Source organism: Pocillopora verrucosa, chromosome 4, assembly GCF_036669915.1.
Source record: "Pocillopora verrucosa isolate sample1 chromosome 4, ASM3666991v2, whole genome shotgun sequence".
In the NCBI taxonomy this organism is placed as follows: Eukaryota; Metazoa; Cnidaria; class Anthozoa; order Scleractinia; family Pocilloporidae; genus Pocillopora; species Pocillopora verrucosa.
In genome coordinates this window covers 31,157,809-31,177,587 of record NC_089315.1, presented here as the reverse complement: position 1 = coordinate 31,177,587, position 19,779 = coordinate 31,157,809, and the positions used below count along the sequence as shown (strand labels likewise).

The 19,779-nt window shown below is 41.5% G+C and overlaps 1 protein-coding gene across 2 annotated transcripts; it reads right to left on the bottom strand.

The window, feature by feature from the left end:
- Positions 1-541: 541 nt before the first annotated feature.
- LOC131790351 (scavenger receptor cysteine-rich type 1 protein M160) lies at positions 542-18,765 on the bottom strand. 2 transcript variants are annotated; one of them, XM_059107553.2, is made up of 16 exons: positions 18,476-18,765; positions 13,993-14,166; positions 13,302-13,567; positions 12,509-12,767; positions 10,296-12,121; positions 9,768-9,936; positions 8,901-9,617; positions 8,018-8,371; positions 7,488-7,742; positions 5,959-6,164; positions 5,720-5,843; positions 4,401-4,703; positions 3,549-3,818; positions 2,777-3,076; positions 2,092-2,379; positions 542-1,759 (listed from the first exon to the last, which is right to left on the bottom strand). In XM_059107553.2, exons 1-16 carry the CDS (start codon positions 18,555-18,557, stop codon positions 1,458-1,460), a joined length of 5,895 nt encoding a protein of 1,964 aa, XP_058963536.2. In that variant the 5' UTR covers positions 18,558-18,765; the 3' UTR covers positions 542-1,457. The 2 variants fall into 2 exon arrangements, with proteins under 2 accessions (XP_058963536.2, XP_058963535.2); XM_059107552.2 differs by lacking the exon at positions 18,476-18,765 and adding an exon at positions 15,852-16,140.
- Between the last annotated feature and the right edge of the window lie 1,014 nt (positions 18,766-19,779).

The following is a 19,779-nucleotide window of genomic DNA, read 5'->3' as shown; positions in this document are numbered from 1 at the left end:
ACTTTACATCAGTGGAATCTTATCTTTAATTCAAAACTACTCCTCGTAATCAAGGGAATAACTTTCTATAGAAACTGTGGTGCTGCATCGGTGGGAGTATATCAAGGTAATATGGTATTATCAACTGAATTGATAATACCAAAATTGGCCACAGTTAGGAGTTTCAAAGCTGACGTTTCGAGCGTTAGCCCATCGTCATTCGCTCTGACGAAGGGCTAACGCCCTAAGCGTCAGCTTTTAAAGTCTTAACTGTGGCCAATTTACGTTATCAACTCTGTTGATAATACCAAATTACCTTGTTATACTCCTTGTAATCGACTTGTTCTCCAGGCTGATCATTAAACGCATTGCTTTCAGTCTCTGAACAAGAAAGCGTTCTTACTCCTCACATGGTAGGTCCTATACGTGTTTCAGGGTGCATTTGGGACACGATACAGAGCAGTTGCGAGAGAGAATACTTAAATATCCGCCATTTGATATTCACCTAACGACAGAGTCGCTCTCAAGCTAAGTTCCGGCTTACATGTATATGAGATTTCAGTAGGTCACGGAAGATTTATTGTTACGGCCAACTTGTACAGTGACAATGTAAATTGGTTGCCTGGTGCCATTAAAAACAAACAAACAAAAATGATTAATTTTAAATAAGCAGTCAGTAAACCTTTGTAAAATCTCCAAAAATCCCGCGCATACGACATTATCGAGGGGGAAGGGGCATTTGTAAATATGATCTGCGAGTCTCTGAATGAAAATTTATGAATCTTCAACTAAAAGAACAATAGATTAATAACTAGTACCTAGTATCGATAAATCATGATATAATGCGATTATCTGCCTGCCATCGATAACTTGTCCTGATGGGAATCAAGACACCTTTATCCATAAGAAAACCCTCATCCTCGAAGAATAAACGTATATCAGTCTTCACTCTTTACTAGCCGTACCACAGTGATCGCATACCCTGTGATTTCTGTCCTATACACGAGCGACATTGTACCTGTAACTCTTACATCCAACCTTTTCTTCCCAGGGTTCACCCCTTTCCTCACTAGGCCGGTTAAATGTTTGGTCTGCTACCCTGAGCACATAGTAACCCGAATCCTCGTAATATCCATGAGGTGCAGTTTGTAACCCCAAGGATAAAATTTAGTCTATCCCAACTTGTGATAAAACCTGAGGTTGTTCAATTTTACCTCAGGGGGCAAAGAAATCGTAACTTCTAGGGTACATCTTACCATATCCCAAGTAAACAATGTATTTGTTAATGTGACCCCTAAATCCGAAACATTTAAGACATTTTACACAAAGTTAATGAACAGGGTTTGATTAACAAGTATTTCATATACAAAGTTGCTTATTGTCATTCTCCATGATGACTGTAAGCACAACTTCAATTCGTAAATATTGTTTGTAAGTCTTCTGGCGTGACAGCTGTCAAACTCTTCCAATTAAATTCATCAGAGTTCGTCCTGGTCCGCAAACGGTCTACTGTCGTCAAAATTAATTTCATCTTGGCTATGATTGTAGTACAGATTGGCAGAGTGGTTCTTTCCTATGGCCTTTTTGACCCGTGAGCGAAGAGATGGTTTCAGATTTCTATCATCCACTGAAAACTTGAAGGCCTGATCACGTGCTCGACAGTAGCGATACAACACGATACCAACAATGACAACAAAAACGACAACCAGAATCACCACAATAGCCACTATTGTCCCAGTCGAGATCGGTCGCTTGGATGCTAAAGGCGGCGACACGGATTCTGTTTGAACAGATAAAAGATTGGGTAAATTAAGTAAGAAACCCAGTGTCTTCTAGTTTCTTATGACCCTACAACAAACTTTTTCAAGAACCTTTTTTTGGTCACCACTATCTGCACTGTCCACGGTTCCCAAATCAAACCCAACTTACTTTTCTCTGCGGCCTTACCTTACTCTTCCATTCTCCATCGCATCCCAGCCAATTCTATTCTATACCATCTTTTCCACTTGCCCAGTTCCACCCTCTACCTCGACTCAATTATCTTCCCACCCTTAAATCTAACCCCTACCCAGCCCGACTCAATTCATTCTACCCCTCAAGTTGTAGACTTACGTTTTCCTGGTGCAATACCATCTACAAAAAGCGAAGCTGATGCGCTGACTTCGCCATTCTTATTTTCATACACGCAGGTGTATATTCCAACATCATCGACAGTAGCACTAAGTACCCAGAGTGCATTTTCCTCCGTTATCAGAACTCTCTTCGACTGCTGAATAGGTTTAGAATCCTTGAGCCACGTTAACGAAGGATTTGGGAAACCCACACCATCACAAAAGAAAGAAGCGTTAGCTCGTGAGAGAATATGAACGTCCTCTGGAGGAATAGTGATAATTGGTGGACCTGAGGATATGCCAAGACAGAAATGTTAAAATAAAAAACAAGTAACCAAGCAAATAACATTACCGGCGCGCGCTTCGAGAATTGTTTGTGAAAATACTGATTCGCACAAGACAAAATACAGTTCACGTTGCAACCAACAGTACGTGGTATAAGCTCGGTAAAGTATCCTTCAGGTATTAACAACCTTCACTGAATTTCAAAAATTCGAACGGCCTTGCTTAAATCATAGGGTGTTAATAAAATGCTCCAACCTTACCTTACCTTACCTTCAGTTACGTAATCCTTGCACTTTAAGGGAGGGAGAGTTAAGAAGATTAATGGTGTACATTCTATCTTTTTGATACATGCATATGGTCACAGATAATACATTTTGCCAGCACCAACATAAGATACTTACCAGGTAACAAAAGGCTCGCCTTGGTGAGACGAATACCGCCACGATTCCATGATATACAATAATAAATCCCGATGTCTTCCTCGCTTAAGTCCTTTATTAATAACCTGCTTGTGACAGTATTCTTTTCGACCAAGATATCTGTAGTGATGGCGTGTTTACTGTCATTCATTAACAATTCACCATCTTTCTTCCAAGCAATTTGAGGGATGGGAACTCCAGTCACTTTACAATCGAAATTTTCTGTTTCTCCTTTTGCTTTCGCGACAGTGTTTGTTGGAAAGACTTGGAACTCGACAGTCACTACAAAGGATTGAAAATGACCTTAAATCTCCATATTTTTTTAAACAGTCCGTTGAACACTAAGCGATCTATTGGTGAGTGTTCTCAGAAAGATACATGCGAGGATCTACTGACCAGAGAAAAATTCAACTTACTAGAATGCTACCTGCTTCGAGCAGGTTTTGAAAAAACTGTTAAAGGATTATGAAAGGGTGCAAGCCACTTTGTATTTAGTGGGTTTTTCCCACAATACCCATCGAGAGTAAATGATGTTGTATCAGGCTTCCTCATGTTGCCTTAATGCGCGTACTTAGAAATTACTGCTACGTTTCACTCGCATGCCCATATCAAATCTGTACTCGCTAACGAGCTTTAAAAAGAAGGATTTCTACCCTCTGATGCACTTGTTCACTTCTGCTGGCTGAATAAAAACTGGCATTTAAGAGAGTAAAATCCATCAGAACAATTCAGTGAACACATCAATAATACTTACGCCCCACAGTGAGGGTAGCATTAGCACGGGCTTCTCCTAATTCATTCATAAGAGAACATTCGTAAAAACCAGCATCTTCAAACATCACTTCCTTCACTTTAAGAGTATAGGCGTCATCTAAAAACTCGTATTTATCTGAGGATTCCAGAGTCTTTCCTTTTAACGTCCATGTTATATTGCTTGGAGGAAAACTGGACACAACACAGCCCAATAGCGCATCATCACCCCTTCTGACATCCGTTGACACGACTCCAAGTATTCGCGGTGCCTCTGTTAAGGAAGAACAATATACGAGTTGAAATAAAGGAATCTCTCGCTGAGTGATGAAGAAGAACTCAAAACGAGAAGCCGTTCAAGCGACATCTTTATACTAGGGGGGCCAAGAGGGAGAATGCATTCTTTGATTTTACTTCTGCATTCTATTCAAATAAACTGTTTACTGTTTGGACCCAACATATTGACCAGCTACCAGTTGGCTTGTTAGCTCAGTTGGTAGGGCGCTGCACCGGTACCGCAGAGGTCATGGGTTCAAATCCCGTACGGGCCCGAATTTTTTTCAGGTCCTATTTCAACTACTAGTTCAGTAGTGTTCTTAGCTGCGAGGATCTCGTAAATTCGTTTCTTCACTGCAGTGCAAATATATGAATTTCATATATCTAAAATCATTAAACTGTTTACTGTTGTCCATACAGCACCACGTCATCAATGGACATAAAAGATACGTTCGTCAAAAAATCTCGATCCACAGCAACAGCAAAAAGAAGAAAGAATTATGTTGTATTTACTACCCGTGACGAAAATAGAAACCTTTAGTGTAAACAAACAAATATCAGTCAGTAAAATGAGACTTGCCCTTGACTATGACTTGAGAGCTGTTACTGGTAACATTTCCTGCACTGTTAACAAGACTGCAAGTGTAATTTCCACTATCTTCCCTTGTGGCTGATTTAATTAGCAGCTGACCACCACTCGAGGTGATACGATTAGAAGTTGTATCCTCTTCTAGGAGGGGCTTTCCGTCTTTTCGCCAGTCCCGCACGGTTGGATAAACCCGAGGAGGTTTCGAGCGACACGGTAAGCTTATCACATCCTCTGCATTGGCTTCTTTCCTACTCGGTGGAAAATCCTCGAATATTGGAGGACTGGACGCGATAGCTAAATGTGGAAGAAAAATACATCACTTACTATTTGCTTGTGCTATTAACGAAAGGGGAGGCGAAGGATGGAGTGACAAATGAACGGACGGGGATAAGGGTCACGGATGGAGACATGTATGGGTAATGAAGGGAGAAACTGATAACGAGGAGATCGACGTAAGAGAAGGTGACGGAGAGAGGGATGAGGGTAGTAAGTACATTAAGGCATTAAGGGAAAAATGAAGGAAGAGTAGCAGGGATAGAGAGAGAGGAAGGTTAGGTAGGGTAGCAGGAATGGAGGGGAGGGGAAGGGTGGGATGAAAGGATAAGGGAAGAGATGGAGGGGAGGGAAAGGGTGGAATGGAAGGATAAGGGGAGGGATGGAGAGGAGGGAAAGGGTGGGATGGAAAGATAAAGGGAGGGATGGAGGGGAGGGCAAGGGTGGAATGGAAGGATAAGGGGAGGGAAAGGGGGAAATGGAAGGATAAGTGGAGGGATGGAGGGGAGGGATGGAGGGGAGGGAGAGGGGAGGGAAAGGGAGGGATGGAGGGGAGGGAAAGGGTGGGATGGAAGGATAAGGGGAGGGATGGAGGGGAGGGAAAGGGGGAAATGGAAGGATAAGTGGAGAGATGGAGGGGAGGGAAAGGGTGGAATGGAAGGATACGGGGAGGGAAAGGGTGGGATGGAAGGATAAGGGGAGAGATGGAGGGGAGGGAAAGGGTGGGATGGAAGGATAAAGGGAGGGATGGAGGGGAGGGAAAGGGTGGGATGGAAGGATAAGGGGAGGGAAAGGGGGGAAATGGAAGGATAAGTGGAGGGATGGAGGGGAGGGAAAGGGTGGGATGGAAGGATAAGGGGAGGGAAAGGGGGAAATGAAAGGATAAGGGGAGAGATGGAGGGGAGGGAAAAGGTGGGATGGAAGGATAAGGGGAGGGATGGAGGGGAGGGAAAGGGTGGGATGGAAGGATAAGGGGAGGGATAGAGGGGAGGGATGGAGGTGAGGAATGGAGGGGAAGACGAGGGAATGCTGCGTACCTCGACATTCTCTGCCATCGCCAGCTGTACCATCAGGGCATTGTAGACAAACTGACTCCTCTACACCGTTCTGATCGAGAAAATTAAGATTCACGCAAGTAACACCGTTGACCGAATCACACTCCTGGAAGACAGAGAGAATGAACATTTACAATGATTTTGAGTTTATATACATGAACAAGATTAACCCACCGGAAAGTTTTAATGAGAATATTATGAAAATAAGAAATGTCTTGCACCTTTTTATCTTCACACTTTCCGTCGTTGACCCTTCTACAGTAGTTATTGCTAATTTCCTCTACTGTTGTATTATCACATACTACTCCGGCATCTTCTCCGTGGAATGGGTCACAATTGGTCAGACCCCAGCCAATTTGTCTACACTGGGTAAGAGATGTCTCATAACCAAGACAATTCACGTTATCCATCCAGATAATGCCACTTCCTACAAACACAAAATGAGTTATTTTGATTTTCATAAAAATCAAACCACAACCGTCAAAGTACGTAATGCATAAACTGAAAGGTAAGTGTTATTTTCATTCAAATTAATATGAACTGCCTTTTTAACTCGTGAATTGCGCGCATGCGCAAGAGCGAGTTATAGATACGATGAGGGGAATAGCATTCGCTCGCTCGCTCGCTCGATTGATCGATTCCTGTAAACTTCTTTTCGATTTTAGGCTTTTGAGTGCATTTGATAGTTTTTGGCGAGCAATAAACAAACAAAATGGCGACCTTTGTTGCTAAGAATAGTGGTGGGGTGAAAAAGAAGCCAATGATAATCTTAAAAGAGTGTTTTTTTTTCGTTTTAGTTTCGACAAGCGGCGCCAGCGACTGGCAGGCATGCAAGGATTCACACTGAAATATCAGAAAAACCTTCGTTTTTCATAAAATTGTAATTCACAATCCTTGAACTTGAAAACAATCCGAAGATTAATTGAAAATATCACTTACTGCGAAGCGCACAGAGTTTACAGATGTCCAAATTTTTTCTGTTATAGCGTGAGATTGAGGACAAAATCGATCATTACTTTTCGTATCGTGTGTTTTCAAAATACGTATTACGTACTAAAATGTGAAAGTTATACACCACAAAATTGATAAATAGGCCTGAAATGAAATTCTATCTTGTTATTGATTATACGTTGCCTAGCACGTGACTAAAATCTACCCAGACGGAGATCCAAAATGACGGTGGCAGTCTTGGCTTAGTTATATCACTCAAAACTCGTTCCCGTCTGTCTCATTTGATAAAGAGGGAATCGTTAATGTTTTCATTACGACAGTATTGCCTTGATTTTCTAATTTTTACAATAATAGACAGTAAATTTCACTTTTCACCCACATTTACTTCCAACCTTTTCTTTTGAACCAGAAACAAAAATGATAGACGTTTAAAACACATGACATCATCCACATTGTCAAATGTAATAGCATGATCATTTCAATTTCAATTACTTTGTTTTTTTGCTACATTAGCGAACACTGAACTACTGCTTGTACTCTAGATACGACAATCAACCACAAAACTCCCTAAACCAGATAACATTAAACATAATCCAAAAGATCATGTGTCAATTCACGAGTTTGCTCATAGAGCACTTTGATTTTCCTCCCGCAAAGGGTTTACCTGGGCAGTAAACAATCCAAAAGAAGGGCATGGGTCGTAATTGACTTCGTAGTTCGGACAGGGCAAAAACCCCCCTACCAACTTGATGTTATGTTCCACATTGATCAAAAGAGTCTTGCTGAATCTTCTACTCACCTTGCCCGAATTTCGAGTGCTTGGGAGCCTCTTTCGCTTTTCCAAAGCCGAGTTCTTTGCAAACAATGGACGCCTCTTTGAGGTCCCAGTCATCATCGCAAACTGTTCCCCACATGCCGGCGTAAAAAACTTCAACTCTTCCCTCTTGTTTACTACTGCCATCCACCAAACGAACCAAAGGTTTTTTCAGCTTTGGCGGAAACAGGGAAGACACGGGTTTCATTTCACGACAATCCTCCACGCATTGCATTCCCTCTGACGAAAATGGGAACATTATTTTCGTGAACATAGAGTTAATAAGACGACTCTGTGTGAAGGAAAGAGGTCAGTTGCCCGTAAACGGCTTCTTTACATTCAATAAGAAAATCAGTTTAACCCCCTATAGGGATTCTCTCTCTGTCCCTAACTTAAATCCTCCAGCAGCTTTTTGTTTTTCTTTTCTTTTCGTTCATCAAGACTAATGGAGCCCTCGGCTCCGCGTTTTTCTTGTTATGAAAAACAGTGATGTTATTAACGGTTTCAATACTTACTCAAGAAAAGCCCCTGACGGCAAGACTTGCACAAGTTGTTGGTTTCGCCATCGTAGCACGACTGACACTGTTTGTCGCACGGCTCACACTTCCGATTCTTTGTGTTGCCAAATTTACTAAACGGACATTCCTTCACGCAATCAGAAAACTCCAGGAAATATGGCGGGTTACAGCTGGAGCACCGCCCTGCCTTACCAAGACACTCTTTACACTGTGGAAGACAGCGTTTGCATGTGTTTTTGTCATCATAGAAACCTGGTTCACAATTGGATACACACCTTGTAGACAGATCAGGACCGGAGCATTTCACTCCGGCGTCTTCGCTGTGATAACAGTTGTGAGACCCAAATCCACCTGAAAACAGTTTTGGCGGCGTGTTTACTACAACAAGCACTGTTACAAAAGTACTGGACTATTATGATAATCACGGCAAGATCCATTTTGTTGGAGACCCGCCAGGTGAGGGGGAAGGGGCAGACAAAGTTGAGGTTAACATCCATTGGATGGGACTCTTATGAAAACTAATTGTTAGGGCTGGTTTCTGTTGCAGATCAAACAGGAAAATACTTTATCCTTGGAGGTATGCTGATCCAACGCGTGTTATCATTCAAATATTTCATTTGATCGACTTATTGATATTTCTCCGGTGGATGTACGCACCGTGAAGTTTGGTTGAGTCGGAAGGCGAGTGAAACATTCCGCTTATTTTTAACGCCTTGAAATAAACATCAATCGAATTACTCAATTAGACAAATTAGCAGAACTACAAATAAACCGTCAGCTGTTCATACTCTTCCATGGCGGCTGATATTCAACCAACTATTAGAGTAATGACATGGTTCTCGAGTTCTCTTGTTCATCTGTGCAAACTGATTCAACCTACCAGTGTCAAAAGGACAATCTTGAAGTTTCCGTTCGTTCCCAGTGCACTGTATATCATCCATTAATATTTTCCCGGTCCCCTGTCCGTATTTTGCAGAGTGGTAGACGGCAATGGCTTTTCCCAATTTGAGCTGTCGACATATCACCATAGCTTCTTTTAGGTCGAAGTTATCATCACATATTGTTCCCCATTCTCCTTGATAGAACAATTCTACGCGCCCTTCTGTTGAGGAGTTGACACCTACAAGTCTTATGTTTGGGACACCGCTGACAATTTTATTTGCCAGCCGTGTGCAATTCTCCACACATGAATTTTCCAAGAGATGTTTCCCGACTGGGCATTCAGTGCATTTGTTCGGCTCTCCAATGCAGTCCGAACAGACAGGCAAGCAGTCCCGACATATTCTAGTAATGGGGTCTCCAAATTGTCCCCTTTTACAATCAGAGACACAAGAACTCAAGTTTCCAGTTCTATTAAGGAACTTGTCCTCATCGCAGCGCGAGCAGTTTTCTGGCGTTCCAAAGCATTCCTTGCAATTCGGACTACATCGACCGCAACTTTTATCCAGAGGGTTTATGAAATACCCTGAGGAGCAGTTATCTAAGCAATCACGTGAGTGATCAGGACCCTTACAGACAACACCAGCGTCTTCGCTGTGGTCACAATTTTCCTGTCCCCAGCCGAGATGCTTGCAAGCAAGTAACGATGACTCATTCCCTGAAACAGGATCAAAGGGTCGAGAGCTAACTCATAACTAACAGGGTTCACCAAATAAAGAGACAGAGAGACTTGCACGTCTTGATTTAGGACCTGGGCACCGGAAATGATGGCCATTAAAAAGAAATTCAATAGAAGAGGATAACTTACCAAAGCACTGAACTTCATCCAACCATATGCGGCCTTTCCCTGCTCCAAATCCAGCTCGTTCGACCGATCGAGAAGCATTTCCCATGTTTAACATCCTACACACAACGTGAGCATTCCGAATGTCCCAGGCGTCATCACACACTGTACCGTATTTCCCATCATGAAGGATCTGTTACGAAAACCACGCACACGAGTTAAAATAAAAATCAACACCAACAACAAAAACAGTAACTCCGCGCCCCCCCCCCCCCCCCATAGTTCTTGCATTGTTTCCAATAGACAATCTGCTTCGGACACAGGTTTTCCACACCGAAGCTCGAGCAAACTGCAAGCTTCAGAAAATAGATAGATAATATCATTGACATAGACTCTCATGTTTACTGTTCTTCAGACATTTTTCAGCATACGGAGAAAAGATCAAAGATCAAAGGGGAACAAAACACAGCAGCTAACATGTAAAAAATTCCTTACGACATAACTGAGTACTTAAAATGATGGTTAAACCTGGCGGAATGTTAGAGGCCTTACCTCAATTGTGCCCTCCAACGGTGTGTTGCCACCAACAAGGCGGATCAGAGGTACTGAGGAGGGCTTAAAGCCATTGGTGCAATTTTTAACACAAGATGATCCCTTCCTAAACAATGGGGGTGCACAAGAAATACAGTTATCTGCTTTTCCTTGGCAGTCGGCACAATTTATGCTGCACTTTTTACAAAAACTGTCCAGGTAATAACCAAGGCCACAATCCTTCACGCAGGAGTCGTTCTTTTTGAAGAAACCCGTTGCACAGGTGAGACACTTATCAGCAGTCTCGTTGCACGTTTTGCACGAGGCATTGCACTGCAAGCACTCGCTTCCCATCGGATAGAAGCCATCTGGGCAACTGCCTTTGCACGTACGCACTCCTGGACCCTTGCAGCGCAAGACGGTGTCCTCTTTGTGTTGACAGTTTGTTTGTCCCCACGGACGATGGCGACAATCATTTAATGATTTCTCCTTTCCAGTACAGAAGACATCGTCCAGCCACATCTTACCTGTTCCCTTCGGAATATGGCCTAGAGACACAGAGGTGTCGACGCCTCCAAGATACAACTCTCTGCAGATGACAGTCGACTCAGACACGTCCCAACCATCATCACAAACAGTTCCCCATACGCCCATGTGATAAACTTCCAACAGACCCTCTAAGTAATCTCTGCCGTTGGACAGCCTAACTGTTGGTGTGATTTTCAACGTGAAATTGACGGAAGGTACAGCGATCCCTGAGGTGCAGTTATGTAAGCATGCTCCCCTTACCTCGTCGAGAACAAGTGGAGGGTGACAGATTGTGCAAATAGCTTTACCTGACCGGAATTCACAAGTGATGCAGTCACTGGGGCAAGGGAGACACGAATAATTACTTGGGTTTTTGAACATGGAAATCCCACAATCCTCAACGCAGCGACCACTCTTCTTGTACATATTTGGTCCACAATCGTCTTCACACTTGCCATTTTTGAGCGCTTTTGGCTCTTTGCAAGAGGTACAGTTCTTGTCATCAGATCCATCACTACACGTGACACAGATATCAGTGTTACACTTTCGGCACTCACGTTTCGGTGTATATCCGAATTCATCATCGCCACACTTATCTACACAAGTATTATCTTTCAAAAATTTGGGTGCTGCACACTTGGTGCAGCGCACATTTGTACCTATGCATTCCAAGCATTGAGCTGCACACATTGTGCAAACATCCACGTCATTTTTGAACCAACCCGCATCACACGTTTTTTGGCACCGATTTGTGAGATGCTTTCCAATAGGCCCTGCACACTGCACTCCGACATCATTGCTATGGTAACAACGAGAACTAAAACTTCGCTTGACTAGCGGACAATCAAAAATCGTGCTTTCTCGTCCAGTGCAGTTAAGAATGTCCGTCCATATTCGTCCATATCCACGACCATATGCTGATCTCTTCACAGCTTTTAGGGCCGGACCCAGACCGAGCTCGCGACAAATAACAGTCGCCTCTCTGAAATCAAAAGTCTGGTCACATATCGTTACCCAGGCTTCCGCACGGTATACTTCGACACGACCTTCTAGGTCAGTCGGTCTCTTTCCTGCCAAACGCACTCGCCGCTTTTGCCCAACGTGGAGCTCTGCACAACTTCCTACGCAGTCAGTTCCATTAAGGTATCGGTCGTCATGACAACTAGTGCAAACGTCGTGAGGCGTTGCACCTTCGCTTTTGCAAACGTCAGGATAAGTTCCATCAGCGCATGTGCGGCAATTGGAACTGCATAATTTGCACTTTCGGTCTGCGGGATCTCCATAGAAACCATCTCCACAATATGTTGTACAAGTGTTCCCTAAAACGAAGATAAAAATGATCGTTTTATGTGTTCTGGTCAAAAATTCTCTTGAGGTAAAGTTACAAGTTTCTTACGTAGTGCTGCATTTACAGTAACTGAAACGCTTGGTTGATAATAATCTAATCTGATCGGTAGATTCCTTGAAAACTGACGTTTTCATCAAGGAAGCGAGTTATCAGCTTGTCCAATTCAAAGGATAAAATTCTAGAATTAAGGTACCTGGGGTGAATTCATCTTCTTTCAATCAACTTCTTATTAGTCGCCGTCACATTTGATGGTTTTCACCTGATGCCAAAACGTGTCATTTCACCAACAAAAACATCGCTTTATTTTTAGCTTTGCAATGCTAGCCGCTCGAATTTTTTTTCTCCAGAGATTCTTTACCTTTCAAGAAGTGGGGTTTATCACAAGATGTACAATTGCTTGCAGATTTGGCACAAGTTAAACAAGAAGCCATGCACACTCCACATTTATTTTGAAGCCTCATTTTAAAGTACCCGTCTCCACACTGGTCTGTGCATTCCCGTGTAGTATCAGGCCCCGCGCAGCGAACCCCTGCATCTTCAAAGTGACCACAAGAATGCTCGCCCCACCCGGGATGCGGACAATTGTGCAGTCGCGTCTCATTACCAAGGCAATTGACCTGGAAGGGATCATAAAAGAGCGTAAAATATAACATCTATCCTTGAGAGACAACACTGAAGGAGACTTCATTTAAATAAAGTGAAGTCTCCACAATAAACGAGAGAAAACGTTTTTACGACTAAAAAAAAATTCAACAATCGGCCTTAGTGCAGTGAATGATGACGTCAGCTGCTGTGTTTGAGAACTTATCAACTTCGTTGTCATCTATAAAGGATGAACAACTTTTTTGTGTTTGACTCTACTTTATGTGATTCTCAGGCTTCTGTATATCAATAAGTAAAGTGACGCAAGTAAAAGCTTCTCACGGGAATTATAACCTGTGCAGTTTGTCAATCCATGCCAATAACAAAGACAAACAATCATGAGTTGGGTTTTATGTACAGTTGTATTTTCGAAGTAAGGTTTAATTTCATTTTTTAGTCTCGCGTTAAGTTATGTGGAGTCAAAAAGGGAAGTCCTCTACAGTCATAATATTATGATAATAGATTTACAAGATACATAACCGCTGTGAGGACCCCACAGGATACCTAACCTTTGAAAGCCAGATGGGCTGCTTGCTTGAACCTTTTCCCAGTCTTCCAAATGTGACCGCCACATAAGCGTCACCTAGCAACAGCTCTCTACAGACAACTTTAGCATCGTTGATATCCCATGAATCATCACAAATTGTACCCCAACGGTTGTCATAGAATACCTCTACTCGGCCTTCAAAATGACTATTTCCCCCAACAAGCCTTATTTGGCGATCTGGAGGTCCTTTAGCAACTTGGTCACCACAAGACGGCACACATAAAGTTCCTTAACGGGAAGAAATTATATCAAACGTCACGTCACGAAAAAAGTGGGTTTAACCTCCGACCCGGTCTCAGGTAAACAGGAAGCTGCGCTTCTCACCAGCAATTTTATAACAGTTATGTTAAGTTTCAAAAAATGAATGCAACGATTTTACTTTTTGTTCGCCTTGAACTTTAAGTTGTTAGCAAAAATTAACTATTCCAGCAGTCTTGCGTGAGAGGAAAAAACGTGACTTTCCAATTATAACAGGGAGCACTAAACTTATTAAAATTCTGGCGCTGCACCAGAACAGCCCATTTACTGTGTTACCAAATTAATTTAAACAATAAAAAGGACACTCTAAGATCCTAAGAGTCAATGGTAAAAATTAACCGCGTAAGAACTCATCAACCTTTATTACAGTTCATTAAAGTTCATAGCTACTTCACCTTTGATGTATAGCGGTGGATAACAGCTCGTACATTTTTTTGCTCCGTCGATACATGTTTTACAACTGGCATCGCACTTTTCGCATTTCCCACTCTCGTCGTCGCCATAGTAACCAGAACCACACCACGACACGCAGAGTGAGTTCTTCACAAACCTTCCAGGCTTACACAAAGCTAAAAAAGAATTATTTTGACACAATCATGATAAAAACAAAAAAAGGGCCAACAAAATAAAATACCTCACCATATTATGATCATATTGCCTGCAAGTTGGGCTTTAGCTCCGATTCAGCTTAAGTGAGATTAATTGATCTCTAAGGCAATGCTATACAAAGACTTAATCTGACAGACAGACTGACATACAAAAAGACAGAAAGACAGTTAGACTAACTGATTGAGTGACTAATCGATGGACCGACGGACGGATCGACAGACACACAGAGCAACCGACAAAATGAAAGAGTTCAAACGGATTGAACGACCGACTGCCTGACTGGCAGATGAACAGTCTTGATTGAATGACTAACTTATTGACGGATTGATTGACTGCGGACAGTCAGACAGACTGATCAGTTGATAGAAGAACGAATGGATCGACTGACCGAGCGAACGACAGAATGAACAAACGAGTTCAAAAGGATGACTGAAACACAGACTGATTGATTTCAACACGAACAGACCGACAGTTGGACAGAAAGAAGACCAAATGAACTGAGGAAAAAAACACCTGGTGGAAAGACCGACCCATAAACAGACAAAAGGAAATACAATTGCAGGTAATTACTTCAATATTTTGCCCATAAACGTTTAACCCCAAATTAGAGACATCTCTCACAAAACACTGCCCGCCTCTTCACATATCCTAAAAAGCTTTCTAGCTTTCATTTTTCTTAGGGTTTTCCTCGGTTTTTTCAATTGGTACATATTGTCATTTCTTTTTGGGCATAATAATTTCTTCCTTGACACCTTGTCGTAGGAGCAACATCATTATGGGTTTTCAAGCTCATTACAAGGAAAAAAAAAAAGCTCGTCTGATTAAAAACGTCTGTGAGAAGAACAAAATACTCCCTTGTACAATAAAATTTTCAGTTCGTGGTTAGATTCCCTCTTGAATTTGCCTGATGATCTGAGGCGAGTTATAGTTCTGTTACATTTGCGAACAGAGGCCTAAACAAACTGCACTACGTACATAATAAACTGCTTGTAATGTCTATACTTCGTAGCCACATTAATTTCAATGTCTCTTTTGATAACGAATCAATCAATCATGTCTCTACAATTGGCTTTAACGGGAAGATATTTATCTTTTTAATTTCACTTAAAAATGAGTAAAGGTATTTTTAACTGACCTTTATTCAGGATTTTGATAACAAAAAAAAAAAACCCAAACAACCACCGCAACCCGACAAGTTGTTTTGGTTTATCTATGGCGTAAGATGTTAAAAGAGTTTGGCAACTGATATCGAGTATACGTCATGTGAATGTGAAGTTTACTCAGCTGGCAAAAGAAAGCTATTTTCTTTCATAATTAATTTCAAATGATTGTGTCAACACAAAAGATGCATGAAGTATATTTTTACCGACGCTAGAGAATGTTGAATGTGGCTGAAGAAACTGAAACAAAGATGGGGAAAATTATTGCTACATGCACTGTACATACCATTCGATCGACAATGCGTTAACACCAATGTCTTATTTTTGAACGGGAAAGATTAGGTCTTACAAAAAAGTATTCAGCAGACAGCACTCGGATACACGCATCAGAGCGCGACAAAACAGAGAGCACGTGCTGGAAAACTTCATCTCAAACTAAAAAAAATAATAATACTGACAAAGAAAAAAACCTTGCACTGTCTTACCGCTTGGAGACCGTCGACTTCTTGAGTCCCCATTCGCACAAAATAACCAAACAAGGAAGACTAAGTTGCAGATGTACAAAGAATTCGGAAAAATCCACATTATGTGTCAGATAAACCCTAAGTTATGTAAGTGGATTTGAGGCCTTGAAAGAACTCGGTGATTCGTCAACCATACACAACCGTATGATTTTGTTCTCTGTTCTAGATCTTTGATAAACCAACAAAAGCTTTGCTTAAATGTGAACAAATGCTCTTAAACTTTAAGTCTGTTGACGATGTTAACAAATCGAGTAAGACTCCTATCAGTCAAGAGTAGTAAATACAAAAAACGAAAAACGAAAAACACAACTTATAATAACAATGGTCATGTGACATGAAAGGAACACGGCTAAACCCACGTGGTGCCGCCTACGCAAAAGAAATTTACACATATTTGTTCCATTATGTTTACTTGTCTCTGGGGCACGTTTAACGCAATAAAAATAATTTTTTTGAAATGTAAATGTTCACGGTAGTCGCTTTTGTTTTAATACAAAGCAGGCCCACGAGTAAAAGGTATTTCTATTTTTTAAAAGCTTTTAACTTTTCTTTTTCTTCCCTCTTCTTTGGTCTGGTCAGTTTGAACAAAAAGAAGAGAAAAAATTTGTGCTTTCTACAACCTAGATACTGTAAGACTTGTGAAAAAAATTTTCCCCACAAAAAATTGAACCGATCACTAAAAGATAGAAAATCCATAAATTGTTGTAAATTGCTGCTGCTGCATTTACTGTTGATGGACTTTGATTCCTTTCCACTTCTATTCAGTTCCAGTATTACAATAATACCTAGCTACGGATAAGGTGGATTATTTCAAGTTTTTATGCGGACATAAAGTGCTCAAGGATTATCTCTTAAATTCTTTCATACAACTGTAAGGTTGTACCAAATGTCTGGGCTTCGTTAGAATGACAAGATTAAACCGTACGATGTCATACAATTTGAGAAAGTGTTGCGTGACATCACGATTCATGGCTACGGGAGAGAAAAGGGAGGATTTTCAAATCGAAAATACGGACTCGTGTGGACTTTTCAGTCTTAAACAACATCTTCCTTCTTTTCTGTTTTTGTTACAACGCATATGGCAAGTGGCTTAGTGCTAGGTTTCTCCAGCTACTCTCATGCCATGCGGTTTTTCTGTGGATGAGTTACAGCTCGATGAACCGTTCATTTCAGTTCAAATTTCACACTCTACAGAGCCAGTCTTGAAGTCTCTCGCAGTTTTAATAAAAGATCCTCTTAATCTTAGCTTAATTAGATTAATTTAGAAAGACATGAAAAGCTTGGGCGGTCACCAACCCTAAGCTTGTTGTTCCTTTCTTATCTTGGGTCATCCTCCGGGGTATCTCGTAAACATAAATGCTTATTTCATCATACTCGTCCTGTTTTTGGTTAAATGACTTGCCCTTTTCGAACTTTGTAGATATCTCCTTCCGGCGTGTAAAGGAAGTACACGACACGAAAACGAGAAAATATGACGAAAAAAGAAGGCACACGGGTTTTTTCGGTTTAGTATGGTTTCCGCCAAGTTATCAAGTGGTTTGTATTTTGGTGGAAATTATTAACGACAAAATCAACCTTTTTTCCCTTTCCACGCACTACCATGGCATTTTTCAATTTTCTTATCATCGGTTTGTCCCTATTTAAAGGGACAAATTAACCTCTAGACATCAGCGTAAAATAGACAATGAAACTTCAAATGCTTACCCGACTGACTAAGATACCAACCATTAAACACAATTAACTGTTTGTGAGGTGAGCCGGAAGACAGGATGTGAAAACCATATGTCACCATAGAAATAAAAAATATTGTCATCCTTCGAGAAGGTATTCAACGGAAGGTTTTTGTGTTCGATTCACTTGATCAATCAAGCGTGAGAATTGACAGCTGCTCCTGTTTCAAGCATAGGCATGATTTCAGCGACTAAAATGGCCTTATATGCTTCTAAAATTCATTAACAGACTCCACGAGCGAACTTCGTCAGATCTAAGCGGTGGAACACTTGATCAATAAGAAAGGGCCTCACTTAAGGTTAGAATCGGGCGATTCATTCATGGAACTACTGGAATAGCACCACTTAAAATATGACTGAAGTCACATGTTTTGTTCTCTTGATTTGCATAAACAGATATGACCCTGTTAAAAATGCTTTCTAATGTCCCACTCCATCGTTAATGCGCGAAGCACACGTACAGCTTTGGAAAGGAAGTAAGAGAGTTCATCATCAGAGAATTATTCCACTTGCCTGACCACAATTAAAGGTTAAATTACACAGCGTTATAATTAAATTGTGTTATATTATGTAAGCTTGATTATCCCATGCAACTAGAAACACGGCTTGATCTCTAAACAGCTATACGTTTTACGGCACAGTGATGATACGATTTTTCTTTCAAGCAACGTAGCGCACAAAACATATTCGCACATTGTGCTTCATAAAAAAGTACAGAGAATCGAACGGACCTGTCCGTTTTTCAAAGCGAACACATGGATAGCAAGTCTGATCTGATCGCCACAACAAGTCCGAACAAATGTCTCTGATGAAATACATCCCGTTATGAGAATGAATCGTAAATTGAAAACTCACCTGTATGACTGGATCCGCGATCCCAAAATATTACCAGTAAAGAACAGAGCAAAGCATGGTGAATGACTGACGCACGTTGCATTTCGCTGTCGATTGCAGTTTAACGGAATTTAAAACTTCATGAGGCAATTTCTCGCGGACTTAGGTCGCTGTAGGGCAAAATAAATAGCAGCAAACACAACCAGACGTGTAACAGCGTGAACAAGAACACTTAACTCGATCAAATCAGCTAAAACTCAAAATATCAAACTCCACGGATCCCTGATTGCTGGTGAGCGCGAATAGTCAGCAAGAGGTTCGCCGCTGGTCAAAATATCTCCAAATTATGGCGCGAAAATATCACGTAAACACTATATTTCCGACGTACATGTCTTTCGAGTGTTTATTCATAAGTTGAAATTGGAAGGAAACCCTAAAAAAAACCTTATCAATCTCGTGAACTTCACAATTCTGTTATAACAGGTTAAATAGATTGGCTGAAGCAAGTTCGAAATGTGTTTTACGTGATCGATCAGTGTTCATCCATTCAACTGAACTGAATCCCCGCCGCCTACGAGGTGAGAACCGCCAATATCCCTTACGAAAGCATTCATTGAGAAATTTTCGTCCGTGAAGTTCAATATCAAGGCGTGAAATGATCAGTTCAAAAAGGATTTTATTTGCTTCCTATTAAATGCACAAACAGAAACCGCCAGGTCCTCACGGCACTAAAAATACTGTGCCATATTATGTCCTATCATGCTCTAGCACACCTTCGTTCTACCCGTGTAATGGGAAACCTCAAACGCCCCTTTGAACAATAGGCTAACGTCGCTCATCAACCACAGAACAAATCAATCAATCAATCATTAAATCTAAATTATTACATAAATAGGCGTCAAATGGCTTGAGAGCAGGCAGAGAGAGTTTGCCGGGGGTGAAACGCAATTCTATCAACTCGATTGCTTGTAAACATTGTCACTCATGATCGTAGAACTTTCAAAGTGTATCACTTCTTCGTGTGCGTGTTAATAAATAATGAATTCAAGCTCGACCCGGCTAGGCACCCGGCAGGGGAGCAGATTACCTTCCCCCTCTCCACCCTCTCCACACCCTCTCGGAAGTTTACCTATCGTCAGGGGCGTACCTCTGACGAGCGAAGACTTTGCGCGGCTGTCAAACATGGCGGTTTGAGTGGCTTGCATTTGGTTTTCAGTCCTTTTTTTAAATAAACGGTAAAGCCAGTGAGATCCCGCATTTAATTCTTACACAGCCTTTTCGCTCTATCTTTTATTAAACTATCGAGATTGATAAGCTTACCATAA

What these genes read in the sequence shown, in the direction of transcription:
- LOC131790351 (XM_059107552.2), bottom strand. Translation starts at nt 15,951, where the DNA reads ATGTGGATTTTTCCGAATTCTTTGTACATCTGCAACTTAGTCTTCCTT. An exon ending in TAAACCCCACTTCTTGAAAG is followed by an intron (nt 12,122 to 12,508) that starts GTAAAGAATCTC and finishes TCTTCGTTTTAG; the next exon opens with GGAACACTTGTACAACATAT. An exon ending in TGCTACCCTCACTGTGGGGC is followed by an intron (nt 3,077 to 3,548) that starts GTAAGTATTATT and finishes AATCCTTTGTAG; the next exon opens with TGACTGTCGAGTTCCAAGTC.